The following is a 14,763-nucleotide window of genomic DNA, read 5'->3' as shown; positions in this document are numbered from 1 at the left end:
ACTCAGCTAGAGAACTCAAGTTTAAATTCAGGATTCATCAAACACTTGATGTGTGACTTGGGGAAGTCACAATGTCATTAGATCTCATTTTCCTAGTTCATAAAATAAGAGTTGGCCTAGTTGATCTGTAAGTTTCTGTACCACAGAGTCTACCTATTCAATCATGTTTTCTATCCCTTAACAATATCAGACAATCGGGGCGCCTGGGTGGCTCAGTTGGTTAAGCGTCCGACTTCGGCTCAGGTCATTATCTCACGGCTCGTGGGTTCGAGCCCCGCGTCGGGCTCTGTGCTCATAGCTCAGAGCCTGGAGCCTGTTTCAGATTCTGTGTCTCCCTCTCTCTCTCTGACCCTCCCCTGTTCATGCTCTGTCTCTGTCTCAAAGGTAAATAAACGTTAAAAAAAAAAACAGTATCAGACAATTGCTTCACAGTCACCCACACATCATCCTCCACCTCCCGTCCCCAGCCCCGTCTGGCTGCTACTCCAAGCCTTGTTACTTAACCGCTAGTGCACTGGCTTCCACTTCTGTAATATCAGGAAAACACTTACCTCATAGGGCTTCCAGTTTAGAGACTTCAGCTCTTCCATTCTGCTAGGATAAACACGCTTAAAACAAACAGGCAATTGCCTGCAGCATGGGGGTCTTGAGGGTACAGTCATTCTGTTGAAATTATATTTGACAAAATGAGTTTTTGACTTGGATTTCTTCAGTTAGCCTCCCATTTTCCAGAATCTAGACATCATTTTGAATTGTCACAGAGGTACCCTCAGAAATCTGATTAGGCTCAAGCTAAACATGGAGGGAAATCAAGAAAACACACTCATGGCCCTTAGAAATGCTTTTATTTATAAAATAACTACTTAAATATAAACATCTCTAAATATAAACACTATTCACAAGAGACTCGCGTTGCTGCCTTCAGACCAACCCACAGACACACAGAGCTAAGGGGTCCACAGGTGTCTCCCAATTCATCAGGATTTTAAGGCCAAAGGTGCACTTGGACGAGCAGGGGCTGGAGGTGTTCTTCATTCCCTTAAGACAGAATTCATAGTTTCTTGTTTCAAGGTAGGCTCCATATCTGAGGCAGACCTTAAGAATAAGAGCCCTCCTCAAATAGAACTTTTAGGGGGAGATTCTTTCTGTAAGGATTAGCAAATCGTTTCCTGAGGCCAAAGGGAGGTACGATCAGGCACTTTAGAATCTGTTTGGCTTAGACTATGGTCTCTGAAGCACGGAGGCTAGTGGTGAAACAGAGAATGCTTATTTCCAAGTCTAGGATAAGCTACCACTGGGACTGCTTATCCTAATTCATATAAGACACGCGTGCTATGCTTTCTGCCTCTGTGGGTAGTAGGTGTGGAAGAAGGAGAAAGGCATCTGGTCTTCCACAAAGCCAGACTGCTTCCAGCTCCCTGTGGAACGAATCCTTTTCATGGGGTTGCTGGAGCTCTGAGCCTGTTCTCCTAAGAAAATCTATCAGTTATTGGATTGCAGGTGAAGGGCTAGGAGAGATCACACATGGACTCGATAAAGCAGAGGTGGCTGTTTGAAAGTATAGGTGGCTATACACCTAAAAGGGAAGAGAACCTTCCAGATAAAGATCGAAGGGAAATACAGACCGTAAATATTTTTTAAAAAGAGAAAACAACAGAATTTTGCAGAGCCAATCTGGAAATGCAGTATTTGAAATAAATAAGAAAAAGATTACAGATGGTAGTGTTTTAGGGACTTTTAGGAATTAGGGGCGGGTGTGTATGCGTGAATGTGTGTGCTGAACACTGAAGCTCTGAAACACCAGATTTGATACAATCTCAACAAACTCCTTGCCACATGCAGAAGCACAGTCTAAAAGGGCTCCCGGAGAATTCGTCATCCAAGTCAATTTCTGGTCATTTGTTCGTGGAGCACAGGACCACCCCAAACTCAGTATGGTGTAACCAGCGCCAACATCTAATGCTGTAGCACAGCTTCCAGCATACATACAATACTGGTTTTCCGGCTGGCGGCTTCTCATTCCCAAAGGCTGACCCACGACTTGCCTCTTCTCATGGTCACTGAATCCTTCATAGCCCTAGGGTCCATTTCAAATCCTAGAAAGTCTAGTGAGCATCAAGATTGACACAACCCAGTGGTGGTGAACAAGACCCATCTTGTGCCCCACTGTGCCGTGGTTAAGCAATGTAGACAGGGCCTGTGTCCCAGGAGCAGGTGCCCTCTTGGGGGCCACCAGAACCCTTCAGCAGAAGGAAAGTGAAGGCAGCAAGGTTGAGCGGGAGGGAGAATGGCTCAGGTGTATTCAGTTTTGCGGATATAATTGGATGGAACATAGCCCTTCTTCCCATTAACTTCGGCTAACCACCACTCTGTATTTCCTGTAACATCTTTAAACTCCAGGATCTTGAGTCTCTGATTGGCTGACACACTCAGCTCATTTGGGTTCCGTGCCTTAAAGGTATAGACAGCAAAATAGACCTGGGGAGGGAGAGAAAGTGAGTTAGGAAATGGGAAACTGCTTGGAGCAATACTGTCCAAAAGAACTTCCTTCAGTGGTGGGGTTGTGCGATTCCTGCACCATCCAGTATGGCAGCCTCTAGCCACGTGTGGCTGTCAAGCACTTGAAGTATTATGGCCAGTAAGACTGAGGTGCTTAATTTTTTTTTCAAGAGATTTTTAAAAAATATTTATTTATTTTTGAGAGAGAGCGAGCGAGCAAGCGAGAGCATAAGCGGGGGAGAGGGGGGAGGCAGGACACAAAATCCAAAGCAGGTCCTGAGCTATCAGCACAGAGTCCAATGTGGGGCTCGAACTCATGAACTGTGAGATCATGACCTGAGCCAAAGTCAGACACTTAACTGATTGAGCCACCCAGGTGCCCCATGAGGTGCTTAAGTTTTAATTTTATTTAATTTTAACTAAAACTTAAATGGCTACCCAAGGCTGGTGGCTACCATTATGAACAGGGCAGATTCAAGGAAAACCAAAATCCATATTCTTTTACTCTTTCAGAGTTGCCTTAAAGAGGAGAAGGAACCTTCAGTCAATATGGAAGATGGGTGGTACTCAGTGATCAGAAGGGGAAGCCAAGAGGCCTGAGGGGCACAAGGATGAAAACACACCTGAGGAGTCTTAGGGCCCGGACAGGAGTTGATGAAGTTCAAAGTGAGCTCTGTAAACAAAATCAGAATCTAAAAAAGGACCATTTTCTCCTTCCACATGTCTAGAAACTGCCCACTGGGAGCCCAGACCTTGGATGTCTGTCCTGGGCAGTGAGTAGTAACAGAATTGCCAGAGAAATGGGCATGCCCTATGCTCATCTGTAGCACTGAGGAATGTGGCAATAGAAAGACTGGGCTGAGAATCCAGTGTGAAAACTGGTTCTGGAATCCAAAGCTTGACAGAAGCAAATACCTCCGTAACCTCGGAGTCTCTCAAACAAAGGCAACCCTGATGGAGATGAGCTCACAGACAGATGTTATAAAACACACAGAAACTCCCTGCTGCAAGAGTGAGCAAAAGCCACAAGTGGGTGACAGGGATTCCTCAGCTGTGAATGTGAAAATGACTTTAAAATATGTAGGTATAAGACATTCAAGATGCAAAAAGGTTAGAGAGGGAGAGACCCAAAGCATAAGGGACTCTTAAAAACTGAGAACAAACTGAGGGCTGATGGGGGGTGGGAGGGAGGGGAGGGTGGGTGATGGGTACTGAGGAGGGCACCTTTTGGGATGAGCACTGGGTGTTGTATGGAAACCAATTTGACAATAAATTTCATCTTAAAAAAATAATAATAAAAATAAAAAAAATTCGAGATACAAAAGCTATGTTCAAATTCATAAGACAAGAACAGGCCATTACATAAAGAGTGGGAAAAACTGAACCTGAGCCAGAATGTTATTTCTAAATTCTATGGCAAGAAAAAAATAGCTGTTTGAATAAAAACCTAAGTAGATGGGATAAACAGCAGATTTTCTAAGAGTCGCCCATGAGCTCAGCCCAGATTCCCGCACAGGCCCTGGGCGTGCCTGGGACATCCCCGCTCCCACACCTCCAGCCTTCCTGCTACCTGTTCCACATGGTGACTGGGAGCGCTTACCTGGTTGCCTTCTGCCTCACTGCTTTCTGGCTCTTCACTTCTGTCTTCCAGAGACTGGGTTGTTCTTGTACATCCTTTTATGAGGTCTTTTCCCTGCCCATTTCGCCCTGGTAGGGAGTAACCTACCATTTCTGGATGCCTGGAGTTTCTGTGGCTCCTGAGGGCAGGGGCAGGCTGGTTAATGTCTCTGACTGCTTCCATAGAGTCCCATGGCCTGGGCTGGGAGCTGGGGTCTGGGTCTGAAGGGCACCTGGAAAGACTGCTGTCTGAGCAACCCAAGTTTAAGGATGCACTGAGAGTTTCTTGGTCTACTTCCTTCAATGCATCTTGAGGCTGTTTCTGGCAAGACCCTGAGGTAAAGGACACAGCCATGCTGCTGGGGTTGACGGTCAAGGTGCTGCTGCTGTTCTGCCGTGGGAATCTGGGAGAGGAGCTGCTATGCTCCGACTCGGTGGAGGAGTGGCTGCCAACAGAGACATCGGAGTGGCTGCGGCGGGCGTTGTAGGGCTTCAGGAAGGAGCTGTACACAAAGCCTTTGGTGACTACGGGGAGGAAAAATCAACATGAAGAGCTTTTAGTGGAAGGGATAGCAGGCGGAGTCAACAGAGAAAAAACTGTGGTTGAAAAGCTAGGTCAAGAGACGCCTGGGTAGCTCAGTGGGTTAAGCACCCGATTCTTGGTTTCGGCTCAGGTCATGATCTTGTGGTTTGTGAAATCAAGCCCTGCCCGAATAAGGCTCCACACTGCCAGCGTGGAGCCTGCTTGGGATTCTCTTGGGATTCTCTCTGTCTCTGCCCCTCCCTGACTAGAGCTCGCTCTCACACATGCTTTTTTAAATCTTTATTTGTTTTTGAGAGAGACAGAGAGGGGCAGAGAGAGAGAGAGAGAGAGAGAGAGAGAGAGAGAGAATCCGAAGGAGGATCCAGGCTCTGAGCTGTCAGCACAGATGCTCTCTTTTTCAAATAAATAAAACTTTAAAAGAAGAAAAGAAAGCTAGGTCAATAGTGTGAGGGACAAAAGAAGATGCCTAGGGACAAAAAAGATGAGACATTCAATCCCAGGTCCGATGTGGGTGGAGACGCAACTCCGGCTGCCTGCCAGCGCGTTCTCGTTACAACCCCATAACAATGAGTGACAGGAGCCCTCGTGAAGACTCAAGAGGAAAGTATTAAAAATCACCACATCCACATGTGTGAGAATGAACATATGAAGAGAATTTAACAGGATATCTACATCATGGAAACAAAGACTAGGAGAGACTTAACTAAGGATGTGTTCAGGTACACCAAGTACAGAAAAAGGGATTTTAAAAACCATCCTCATAGTGACAGAGCCCCTCAGAAAGGGCCTCCAGCTCTCTTTCCATCTGGAGCACTTGAATCCCGCTTCTAGTCTGGGAATGTGGTGGAAATACTGTGAGAAGAGTCTAAAGTAGGAAGCGGTTTATAGGAGTTAGTATATACACAACACAGGCACAGCACATGTTCACTTTAATAAATTGCCTAAGATGATGGCAGGGAGGGCCCTCGGCTAAAACTTTTATTATTTTGGGGGCGGGGGTGTGGGGAAGAAAGTTTTAATACAAGTGATCAGGTGCTTACAAAATTATTGGAAGGTCTAAAGGATCAGGGGCTAGGCTGGGCCTGGCTCCCGAAACCCTACTGCACAACCGCCCATACCAGCAGAACTTCTACCTCAATCACAGCAGGAATCTGGAATCAGGAAGATGCAACACTCTCCCTTCTGGACGGATTTCTGAATTTAAGTCTCCTCTGACTGCACCCAGTTGGTGAACCCAAGTCAGATCCAAATCCCTACTGCAAGGAAGTCCTCAGCTAAAACTTTTAAACATAAAAGATTGAAATCCCTGATCCACAGAAACATTTTTTATGTTAAGAAAGAAGTATCTGTCAAGGCAGGGACCTGGAGAATGTCACCTCTGTGTGAGGAAGGGCCATCTCCGTCTTCATCTTCAATGTGTTTTCTGTACCTAAGAAAACTGCTGCCACCCTTGTTACATCTGCTGAATGATGGGAGGGGTCCCCGGGGCAGATGGTGAGGGGTAGAGGGTCTAACAGCTGATCCTAATACTGTGGGCTTCCTGCCACCCCTCATCAGGATGGAGAAGAGAAAAGCCCCAGGGATGGAGCAGCCTCTTGAACAGCCTGGATCTTGACCGGGAGTCTTTCTATGAACCCGTCACCTGCTTCACCGGCCCATCACCCTCCATCCTTGTCCTTCCTTTCCCACCTCCAACCTCCATTCTTTGGGGAAAGCAGGAGTGGATGGAAGAGAGAAAATCCACAAAATACTTTCAAACTGAGAATGTCACAATTTTACATTCCAGTGGTGTGAACATAGATGTTTATTATATAGGCCCACAGTCCTTATTAAAATGCTTATTTAGGGGGTGCTGGGTGGCTCAGTTGGTTAAACATCTGACTCTTGATTTCAGCTCAGGTCATGATCTCTCGGTTACCGAGTTTGAGCCCCTTGTCGGGTTCCGCATGGACAGTGCAGAGCCTGCTTGGGATTCTCTCTCCCTCTCTCCACCCCTCCCTCCTCCTTTCTCGCTCTATCAAAATAAATAAACTTATAAATAAAAATAAAATGTTGAGGGCCAGATGTGTTTTGGAATTCAGACTTTTTGAATTTTGGAAAAGGACTCAAGTACATATACTCTATGACATCTCCAGCAGTATCTAGGTCAACACCTCATAATTAAACCAATTCATGTTTCTAAAATGTATGACTATTCGCATCAAAAGAGATGAGTAATGATTATATGTAGGCTCACGTCACTTTGGATTTTACTATCAAGTAAGTTCAGATAAGGGAAGATTTTGGCAAATGAATTCTTGTTTTTCAGAGCTTTTGGATTTGTGGAATTGGGGAGAAAGGATATGGATCAGTATTACTCTTTTTACTTCTCCTTTAATTCTATTACAAGCCCTGCCCCACCACCACCCCTGCTAGAAACAAACTATAAGCTATTTTTATTTTATTTATTTATTTATTTATTTATTTATTTATTTATTTATTTATTTATTTATTTTAATTTAATGTTTATTTATTTCTGAGAGAGAGAGAGAGACAGAGTGCGAGCAGGGGAGGGTCAGAGAGAGAGGGAGACATGAATCCGAAGCAGGCTCTAGTCTCTGAACTGTCAGCACAGAGCCCGACACGGGGCTTGAACCCACAAACTGTGAGATCATGACCTGAGCCGAAGTCAGACGCTTAACTGACTGAGCCACTCAGGCGCCCCTAAGCTATTTTTAAAGCCATTTTCAGGGCGCCTGGGTGCCTCAGTTGGTTGGGTGTCCGAGGTGGGCTCACGTCACAATCTCACAGTTCGTGAGTTAGAGCCCTGCGTCGGGCTCTATGCTGACAGCTCGGAGCCTGAAGCCTGCTTCGGATTCTGTGTCTCCCTCTCTCTCGGCCCCTCCCCCGCTCACACTCTGTCTCTCTTGCTCTCAAAATTAAACACACAAAAAAATATTTAAAGGCATTCCCTAGTCAAGAGATAAAACTGTTTGTTATGGAACAAAAAACTCAAAAGGCAAACAAAAAAATCTTTTCCTACAGGTTTAAATTCACACACTCACAAAACACGTTTACAGAGCTTGGAAGAGGACAGCTTATTTTGTGGTTCGCTTAGAACAGGCTGAGAGGGCTCAGAACCGGTGGGCCGTAAGCACCACCCAGAAGAGCTGTAAAACATGGTGAGATCCTGCAAGGTAAGTAATGGAGCCCCCTCTGGAATTTGTAAAAACAAAAACAAAAACAAAGAAAGGTTTTGTTTCAGTAATGACTTGGGCCTTACACACTCTCAAGATGGACAGAACTTGTAAGGTTATTTTTCTCCCTTAATCAAATACTCTCACATTTTTTTCTGGCCAAGATAAGATTCAGGTATGGTCAAAAATAACTTGTTCCTCATTTACAGTTACAGTAATCTGAGGTCTAACACTCTTACCTCCATTGTCAATCAGCCAGCGGTTCTGACTGCCCATGGGGTCCTTCTTTTTGATCACGCCCACCAGGTCACCTTCCAGAAGTGAGACATCTAAGTCTTGAGCGGCATTGAAGTTCCGTTCTGCTTGGAAGAGTTTTTCAGGGGGATACCTTGCCAGAAGGGAGGCCCGAAGTTCTTCCGACTGTAGCATGTAACTTGGCTTAAAGGGTAACACAAGAGATATGATCAACAAAAGCCCTCCCTGGCCATCATCCCAGCAGCCATATTCAATCCTGACTCACAAGCTAAGTCTCAGAAATGGGGGCAGTGACGGCCAGCTACTCGCTACTCCCATCGGATGTTTTTGTGCCTGAGTCAGTCCGTGTGGCTGGGTAAAAATCATATTCTCATATTCATGGCTTAGTGCCTTTGTGGCTCTTAGGAAAAATGAACAGACTTAGTTCTACATCTGTTTATCTCGTGACAAAAAAATGCGATTAAAGTGCCACTTGGGGAGCCTGGCTGGCTCAGTCAGTACAGCATGCGACTCTTGACCTCAGAGTTGTGATTTCAAGCCCCATGCTAAGCATAGAGATTACTTAAAAATAAAATCTTAACCAAAAAAAAAAAAGGTGCCACCTAAAGAGTCAAAATATCTAAGGAGTATGACAAGGACTTCTTGTATTTTGCTGTATGAATCTGAACAACTGAGCCTTTCCTCATCTTGAATTCCCCATCTGTAAAAACAATTACTATTCATAAAAATTAGAAAAAACAAAAGTAGGGACATCTGGGTGGCTCAGTTGGTTAAGTGACAGACTCTTGATTTCAGCTCAGGTCCTGATCTCAAGGTTTGTAGGTTCAACCCACATTGGGCTCCACGCCCACAGTGTCAGCACAGAGCCTGCTTTGGATTCTCTCTCTCCCTCCCTCTTTCTGCCCGTACCCTGCTCTTTCTCTCTCTGAAAATAAATAAACTTAAAAAAAAAAAAAGAAAGAAAAAGCAAAGGTAATAATAAATTTGATTCCCCCTTTTAAGGTAAATTAATGTCTATGAGATTATATGGAGCAAAATGTTGTAAACAGAGATCAGTAATCTTTTAGATTATGATCCCATATAATCTGGTGTATTTTACCCTACTTTTCAAAATGTGGAAAAACTGAGTTCTGAAGGACTATAACTCCAGGTAAAAAAGTGGTCAGCTGCTAACAGTTTGGCAGTGTATCAGATAATTACCTTTTCCAATACATGATCAAACACAGAGAAGCCTGGCAGAATTAACATACCCTTAAATCCGTTTCCTTAATTAATTGATCAAAGTATTAATATTAATCCCTTACAAACTCCATTCACTGTATAGACTAAGATCCTAGAGTGCTTTTCGGAGGGCATTTTGAAATACATACCGAGTGTGAAAAAATCATAGGTGGTCACGAGCTAGGACCAGCAGTGATGTTCTGGAAGAGTGAAGGAAGGAGCCCGTGACAGAGGAGAGAGCTCGAGGACCTTTATTCTGCACTATGTTTGAACTCCTATTACATCACTAATCTGTAGACGGAGCTGGGTCCATCAATAATAACAAGACAGCTTATTTGTACAGTGCTCACTATGTGCTAGGCATTTCTAAGTGCTTTCCATATATGATCTCATTTGAACCTTTTAATAACCCAATGATGGAAGTGTAATGGCCAGGCCTCAGAGACAAGAGGAAGTCACGGCTAGCACGGCCCGGACCCCACCCTCGCCGGAGTTGCCGCTCTCCACCTGTGCCCTCGCCAGCCCTCCACTCACCAGGCCCAGGAGCGGCTTCCGGGCCGACTGGCGGTCCACGGTTTTCCTCTCAAACGGCTTCCTGGCAGCCGGAAGCGACTCTGGGAAGAAGGTGAAAACCTGGAGCTGCTGCAGAACTCTGCTGTGCTCTTCGTGGAAGATGGCGATAAGGTTTCCCTCTCTGCCGGCGACTTTAAGCAACTGGAGTCCGTGGGAAGGGCAGGCGGAGAGAAAGAAGAGACAGCGGATGAAAGATCCCAGGACTGGCCAGGGTGCAGGGAGCGTGGCTCCCACACCCAGAGCACACTGCTCCTGCGCCACCGCAGGCAGGCTCCCACAGGTAGGCCCTGCTGGCCAGCTCCTCCCGGATCCTCAGGGTGGAAAGCGCCGTTTAGAAGCAACAGGCACCGGCAAGGATGGAGAATTCCGAGCCTGACAAGCTTGACCTGATGATCTATTTCATCTACCTAGTTTGAATGATTTCTCAAGAAACCCAAATGTGCGTTCCCAGAAAAACCCCTGGAGAACCTCAGAGATTTCCCCACCGCTGACAGGGGAGGGTGGGACACACGGATGGACGACAACACACACTCACTGAAAGCAGAGGCTTCAGCTGCTCCAGCGCCTGGCGCACAAAGTCGCAATGGGCCTCTGCGTAGCCGTGGATGCAGTTGGTGAAGAGGCCCTGGGCGTACTGGTGGAACTTGGGCAGCTCATCCAGCAGCTGCGCGTTCAGGGCCTCGTAGTTGTTCCGGGCCGACTGCAGCTCCTCCAGAGTCTTCTTGTCCTTTAACTTCTCTGCCCGCTCTGTGCAGTTGTAAAAGTCCAGAAGCTTATCAAAGCGCTTCTGCACCAGCTTATGGGGCCCCGTGAACATGCTCAGTAACTGGTTTAGGGGAGAGATGACAAGCCGCTCTGTCCTTTCCTTCTGCAGGGACAAGAAAGTCACATCGCTCAGTTATTCCGTATCCGGTATTTGTGGGTTTTAATTGAGGTGTAACCGATACATTAGGTTCAGGTGTACAACGTGGTAATTCAATATTTGGATATATTGCAAAATGATCACCAAAACAAATCCAGTTAACATCCATCACCACATATATTTGTTATTCTCTGAAATACCCTTAAGGCTGATTTGTTATATCCTGTACCACCCGCTTTGTTGCTAGCGCATGAGCTAAACCCACACAGATCCAATAGTGTTCTATTGATCCAACACCAGATGGACTTGCACATTCTACAAAAATCTTCAATTTATAACCTTTATCCAATAATTCGCAGATGCCAAACGGTTTGCAAAATATGCTAATCCCACCTCAGCTCCACAGCTAATGACAAATGCTAAGTCACACACATTAATGTGATGCTTGCATTACAACCTGGATGGGACAGTGCGTCTGGTATCACTTCTTACGTGCACACGTCTATACAGCTTGGATTTAACTGAAGGTGTAGTTTTGTTACATCAATCTGGGGTAGAGAAGCTTTCATACACCCATAATACCTTTTCTAATCATGACTACTTGGTAATATCAATTTCTACTTCAAAAGATTTTTGTCTTGGGGCGCCTGGGTGGTGCAGTTGGTTAAGTGTCCGACTTCAGCCAGGTCACGATCTCGCGGTCCATGAGTTCGAGCCCCGCGTTGGGCTCTGGGCTGATGGCTCAGAGCCTGGAGCCTGTTTCCGATTCTGTGTCTCCCTCTCTCTCTGCCCCTCCCCCGTTCATGCTCTGTCTCTCTCTGTCCCAAAAATAAATAAACGTTGAAAAAAAAAAAAAAGGATTCTTTAAAAAATAAATAAATAAAAAATAAATAAAATAAAAAAATAAATAAAATAAAATAAAAAAGATTTTTGTCTTTAATTTTTTCTAGAGGGACAGACATGGAGGGGCAGGATATTGCCACGTAAAGAAAATAAACACGAGGGGCGCCTGGGTGGCTCAGTCAGTTAAGTGTCTGACTTTGGCTCATGATCTCATAGTTTGTGGGTTTGAGCCCCGTGCCAGGCTCTGTGCTGACAGCTCAGAGCCTGGAGCCTGCTTCAGATTCTGTCTCCCTCTCTCTCTGCCCCTCCGCAGCTTGTGCTCTGTCTTTCTCTCTCTCTCTCAAAAATAATTTAAAAAAATATACATATATATATATATATATATATATATATATATACACACATACATACATACATATACAGGCACTTAAGTACATTACTTAATAAGATGCTACTGTTGTTAGAACACCTGCAAGTTCCCCAAGGGAGAATGAATGCTTTCTTCAGCTTAAGCCATTCCATTCTTGGGATTTCCAAGAACCCATCAAACCCCACCCATCTGTTTCTACTCAGGATCAAACAATCCCATGTCTCTATTTAGAATTAACCCAGGCAATTTGGTCTTTAGTACTGTCTTTTTAAGGAAGTTCATGCCAAATCAAAGATCCATTTGTTAACTTCTAAACTATTCCTACATATTCCTTTCTAAGTTAGTACTCCGATAGTTGTTTTTTTATGCAGAGTTATCAATAGTGATACCAGATTAAATTTCCCACTTTTCCTGTCTCTTCAAACTAGACTGATCACAGCTAGAAAAAAACTCTTTGAATCCCAAAGGCCAACCTGTCCTTTCAACTAATGAAAAGCCACTGTTCTGAATATAAAACCCCAATACAAATATAGCTAGAGGGAGACTGGTATTCCTGATGCACACACACCATGTCTCTGTGGAATTAACTTTTCCACAAGCTGGATGTTAAAGAATCCCAAGAAGAGGGCGCCCTATAAAAAGAGGGTTGAGGAAAGAGTCACTTACAAAATTTGTGAAGAGCTGATCACTGATGTAACGATGCACCCTCTCGAACTGCTCCAAGTCTCGGTGCCCCTTCTCCATGCACACATCCCACATGCTCACGGCAGCCACCACTTTCACACACGCTGATTCCTGGAGCCAGTTAGAAACAAATGCGGTAAGACAAACAGAACTTTCTAGCCTTCACCATTCATCCTGGGTAGCAGAATGGGACAAAAGGGGTCCATGATTAATAATTTTCTCTCTGGCGCAGTATTTTAGCTTTGAAACAAGCTCACCCTCATAAACTATGATTTATGAGCCACAGAGAAAAGCCTAAGGCTCTTAATTATAGAAAAAATGGTGAGGGTTTTTATCAGCTCTTTAGCATTTCTTTATGTTCCTAATTTGAGGGTTTTTTAAATCATCAAGAGGTAAATTAACAAATTTGAGCCAAGATGATTCCTGCAAGATCACGATAATGAGCAATCGCCTCTCCTCCTACAAGTGTTGGCTCGTGTTGTCACCTTCTCAAAGACACTGGCCACCACCCTATACAGAATTATAGCCCCACTTCCTGCACTCAGGCACTCCAGACTGCTCTGTCCTTTGTCACTGCAAAAATACCTTCTCATGGACAATATAATTTACTAATGTTTGCTTATTATCTCTATCTTCCTCCCACAGACCCCTAATAGCATGGAAGCTCCATGAAGACAGGGATTTTTGTCTGTTTTGTTCGTGGACTCAATTATCATTTGCTGAATAAATGAATAAATAAGTGAGTGCACAGTAAACTCTTCCTGGCTGATCTTGACCGTTATTAAATCCTGGGCTGGTTTTTTCTGGCTACTTGAAACGATGCTGGGCTTTCACCTTCTTTAGTTTAAGTTCAGGGAATGCCTATTACTTTGATATTAACCCAAATAAAATCTAAATGTACCCAAAACTCCATTAATGTATTTCAAGGGCAAATGAAGTCCCCAAGCAAAAAACATCAGTGCCTCATACATCGGTTTGATTTTACTACATTTTATTTCATGGCATTTGCAGACCTCTAGTCTTTAGGTCCTATGCCTGTATGTGTAGACATAGCCAGCATTTTGTCAGAAGGATAAACTGTAATCTTCCTAATTCTTCCTGAGTGGGAGAATGAATGTGGAAGTGATGTCCTCTTATATTCTTTTAAAGAAATGTCGCAAAGTCTCAAAATAGTAGTCCACACACCAATGTAGATAGCAAAGTATAGTCAACGTCCCTCAGCTTATGTTCTTGCCAGCACTCTCTCTCCCTCAGTTGACTCAGCTACTTTTATCTGGCAGGGCTTTTCATTTTATAAAGTCAGGGATGAAACTGTTCAACATTTTCTCCCTTCATTTCTGGCTAGCAGTCAGAACCAAACTGACCTGCCCATCAAATGGCCGTTAAGGTTACGTATATCCCACTCACTGCTATGGAGATAAGCCTTTTAAAAGAGTTGGGGGCTCAGGTATATGCTTGCTACACATTTAGAACATATGGGAAGAAAACACCCAATAGGGGAATATCAAAATCAGAGGGACTGGAAGGCAAAGTCCTAGACCAGAGAACACACTTGGGAGATATACCAATATTCGTTTTGCCAAATCTCTTCACTTTAAACCAATGTGCTCCCTGAAAAGTTTTATAAACCCTAATTTTCACCTAATTATATACTTAAAACATGAAGGGAGAGAGCTTGCTATTTAGAAGAATAGTAGGGACATTTCAGATCATGGGGATTACTCAATAAATGATGACAGTTGGAAAACCAGGTGAAAAAAAAGCACATTGGATTGCTACCTCAACCTTATACAGAGAATTCCAGCCAGATCAAGGACTTCAACTTTAAAAAATGAAATAATAAAAATACTAAAACCTGGGAGATATTTATTATCTTGGAATAGAAAAGATCTTTTCAAGTATGACACAGAGCTAAGAGCCATAAAAGAAAAGCTTAGACCATGCAAAACTAAAAATTTTCTACATGGAGAAAATATTTACGCAAACTCAAAAGTCAACAAACCGGTGGTGGGGGGTTGAATATTTGTAAACCATCATCTCAGACAAAGGGCTACTTTGTAGTATACAGACATACTACAAATTGATAAGAAAAAGACCATCAAATCAATAAATAAGTGCC

General features: G+C 44.1%; 1 protein-coding gene across 2 annotated transcripts in view; it reads right to left on the bottom strand.

The window, feature by feature from the left end:
* Positions 1 to 828: 828 nt before the first annotated feature.
* LOC115527059 (dynamin binding protein) overlaps positions 829 to 14,763 on the bottom strand; it is a 113,252-nt gene continuing 99,317 nt past the window's right edge. For both annotated transcript variants that reach the window (XM_030334442.1, XM_030334443.1), the window contains 6 exons: positions 12,627 to 12,755; positions 10,421 to 10,753; positions 9,847 to 10,026; positions 8,076 to 8,274; positions 4,100 to 4,641; positions 829 to 2,478 (listed from right to left, as the gene is read on the bottom strand). In XM_030334442.1, coding sequence (XP_030190302.1) covers positions 2,293 to 2,478; positions 4,100 to 4,641; positions 8,076 to 8,274; positions 9,847 to 10,026; positions 10,421 to 10,753; positions 12,627 to 12,755 — 1,569 coding nt within the window. In that variant the 3' untranslated portion in view covers positions 829 to 2,292. The remainder of the gene's footprint in view (positions 2,479 to 4,099; positions 4,642 to 8,075; positions 8,275 to 9,846; positions 10,027 to 10,420; positions 10,754 to 12,626; positions 12,756 to 14,763) is intronic.

The sequence above is a fragment of the Lynx canadensis genome, chromosome D2 (genome assembly GCF_007474595.2).
Source record: "Lynx canadensis isolate LIC74 chromosome D2, mLynCan4.pri.v2, whole genome shotgun sequence".
Classification (NCBI taxonomy): Eukaryota; Metazoa; Chordata; class Mammalia; order Carnivora; family Felidae; genus Lynx; species Lynx canadensis.
This window is presented reverse-complemented; position numbering and strand designations above follow the sequence as displayed.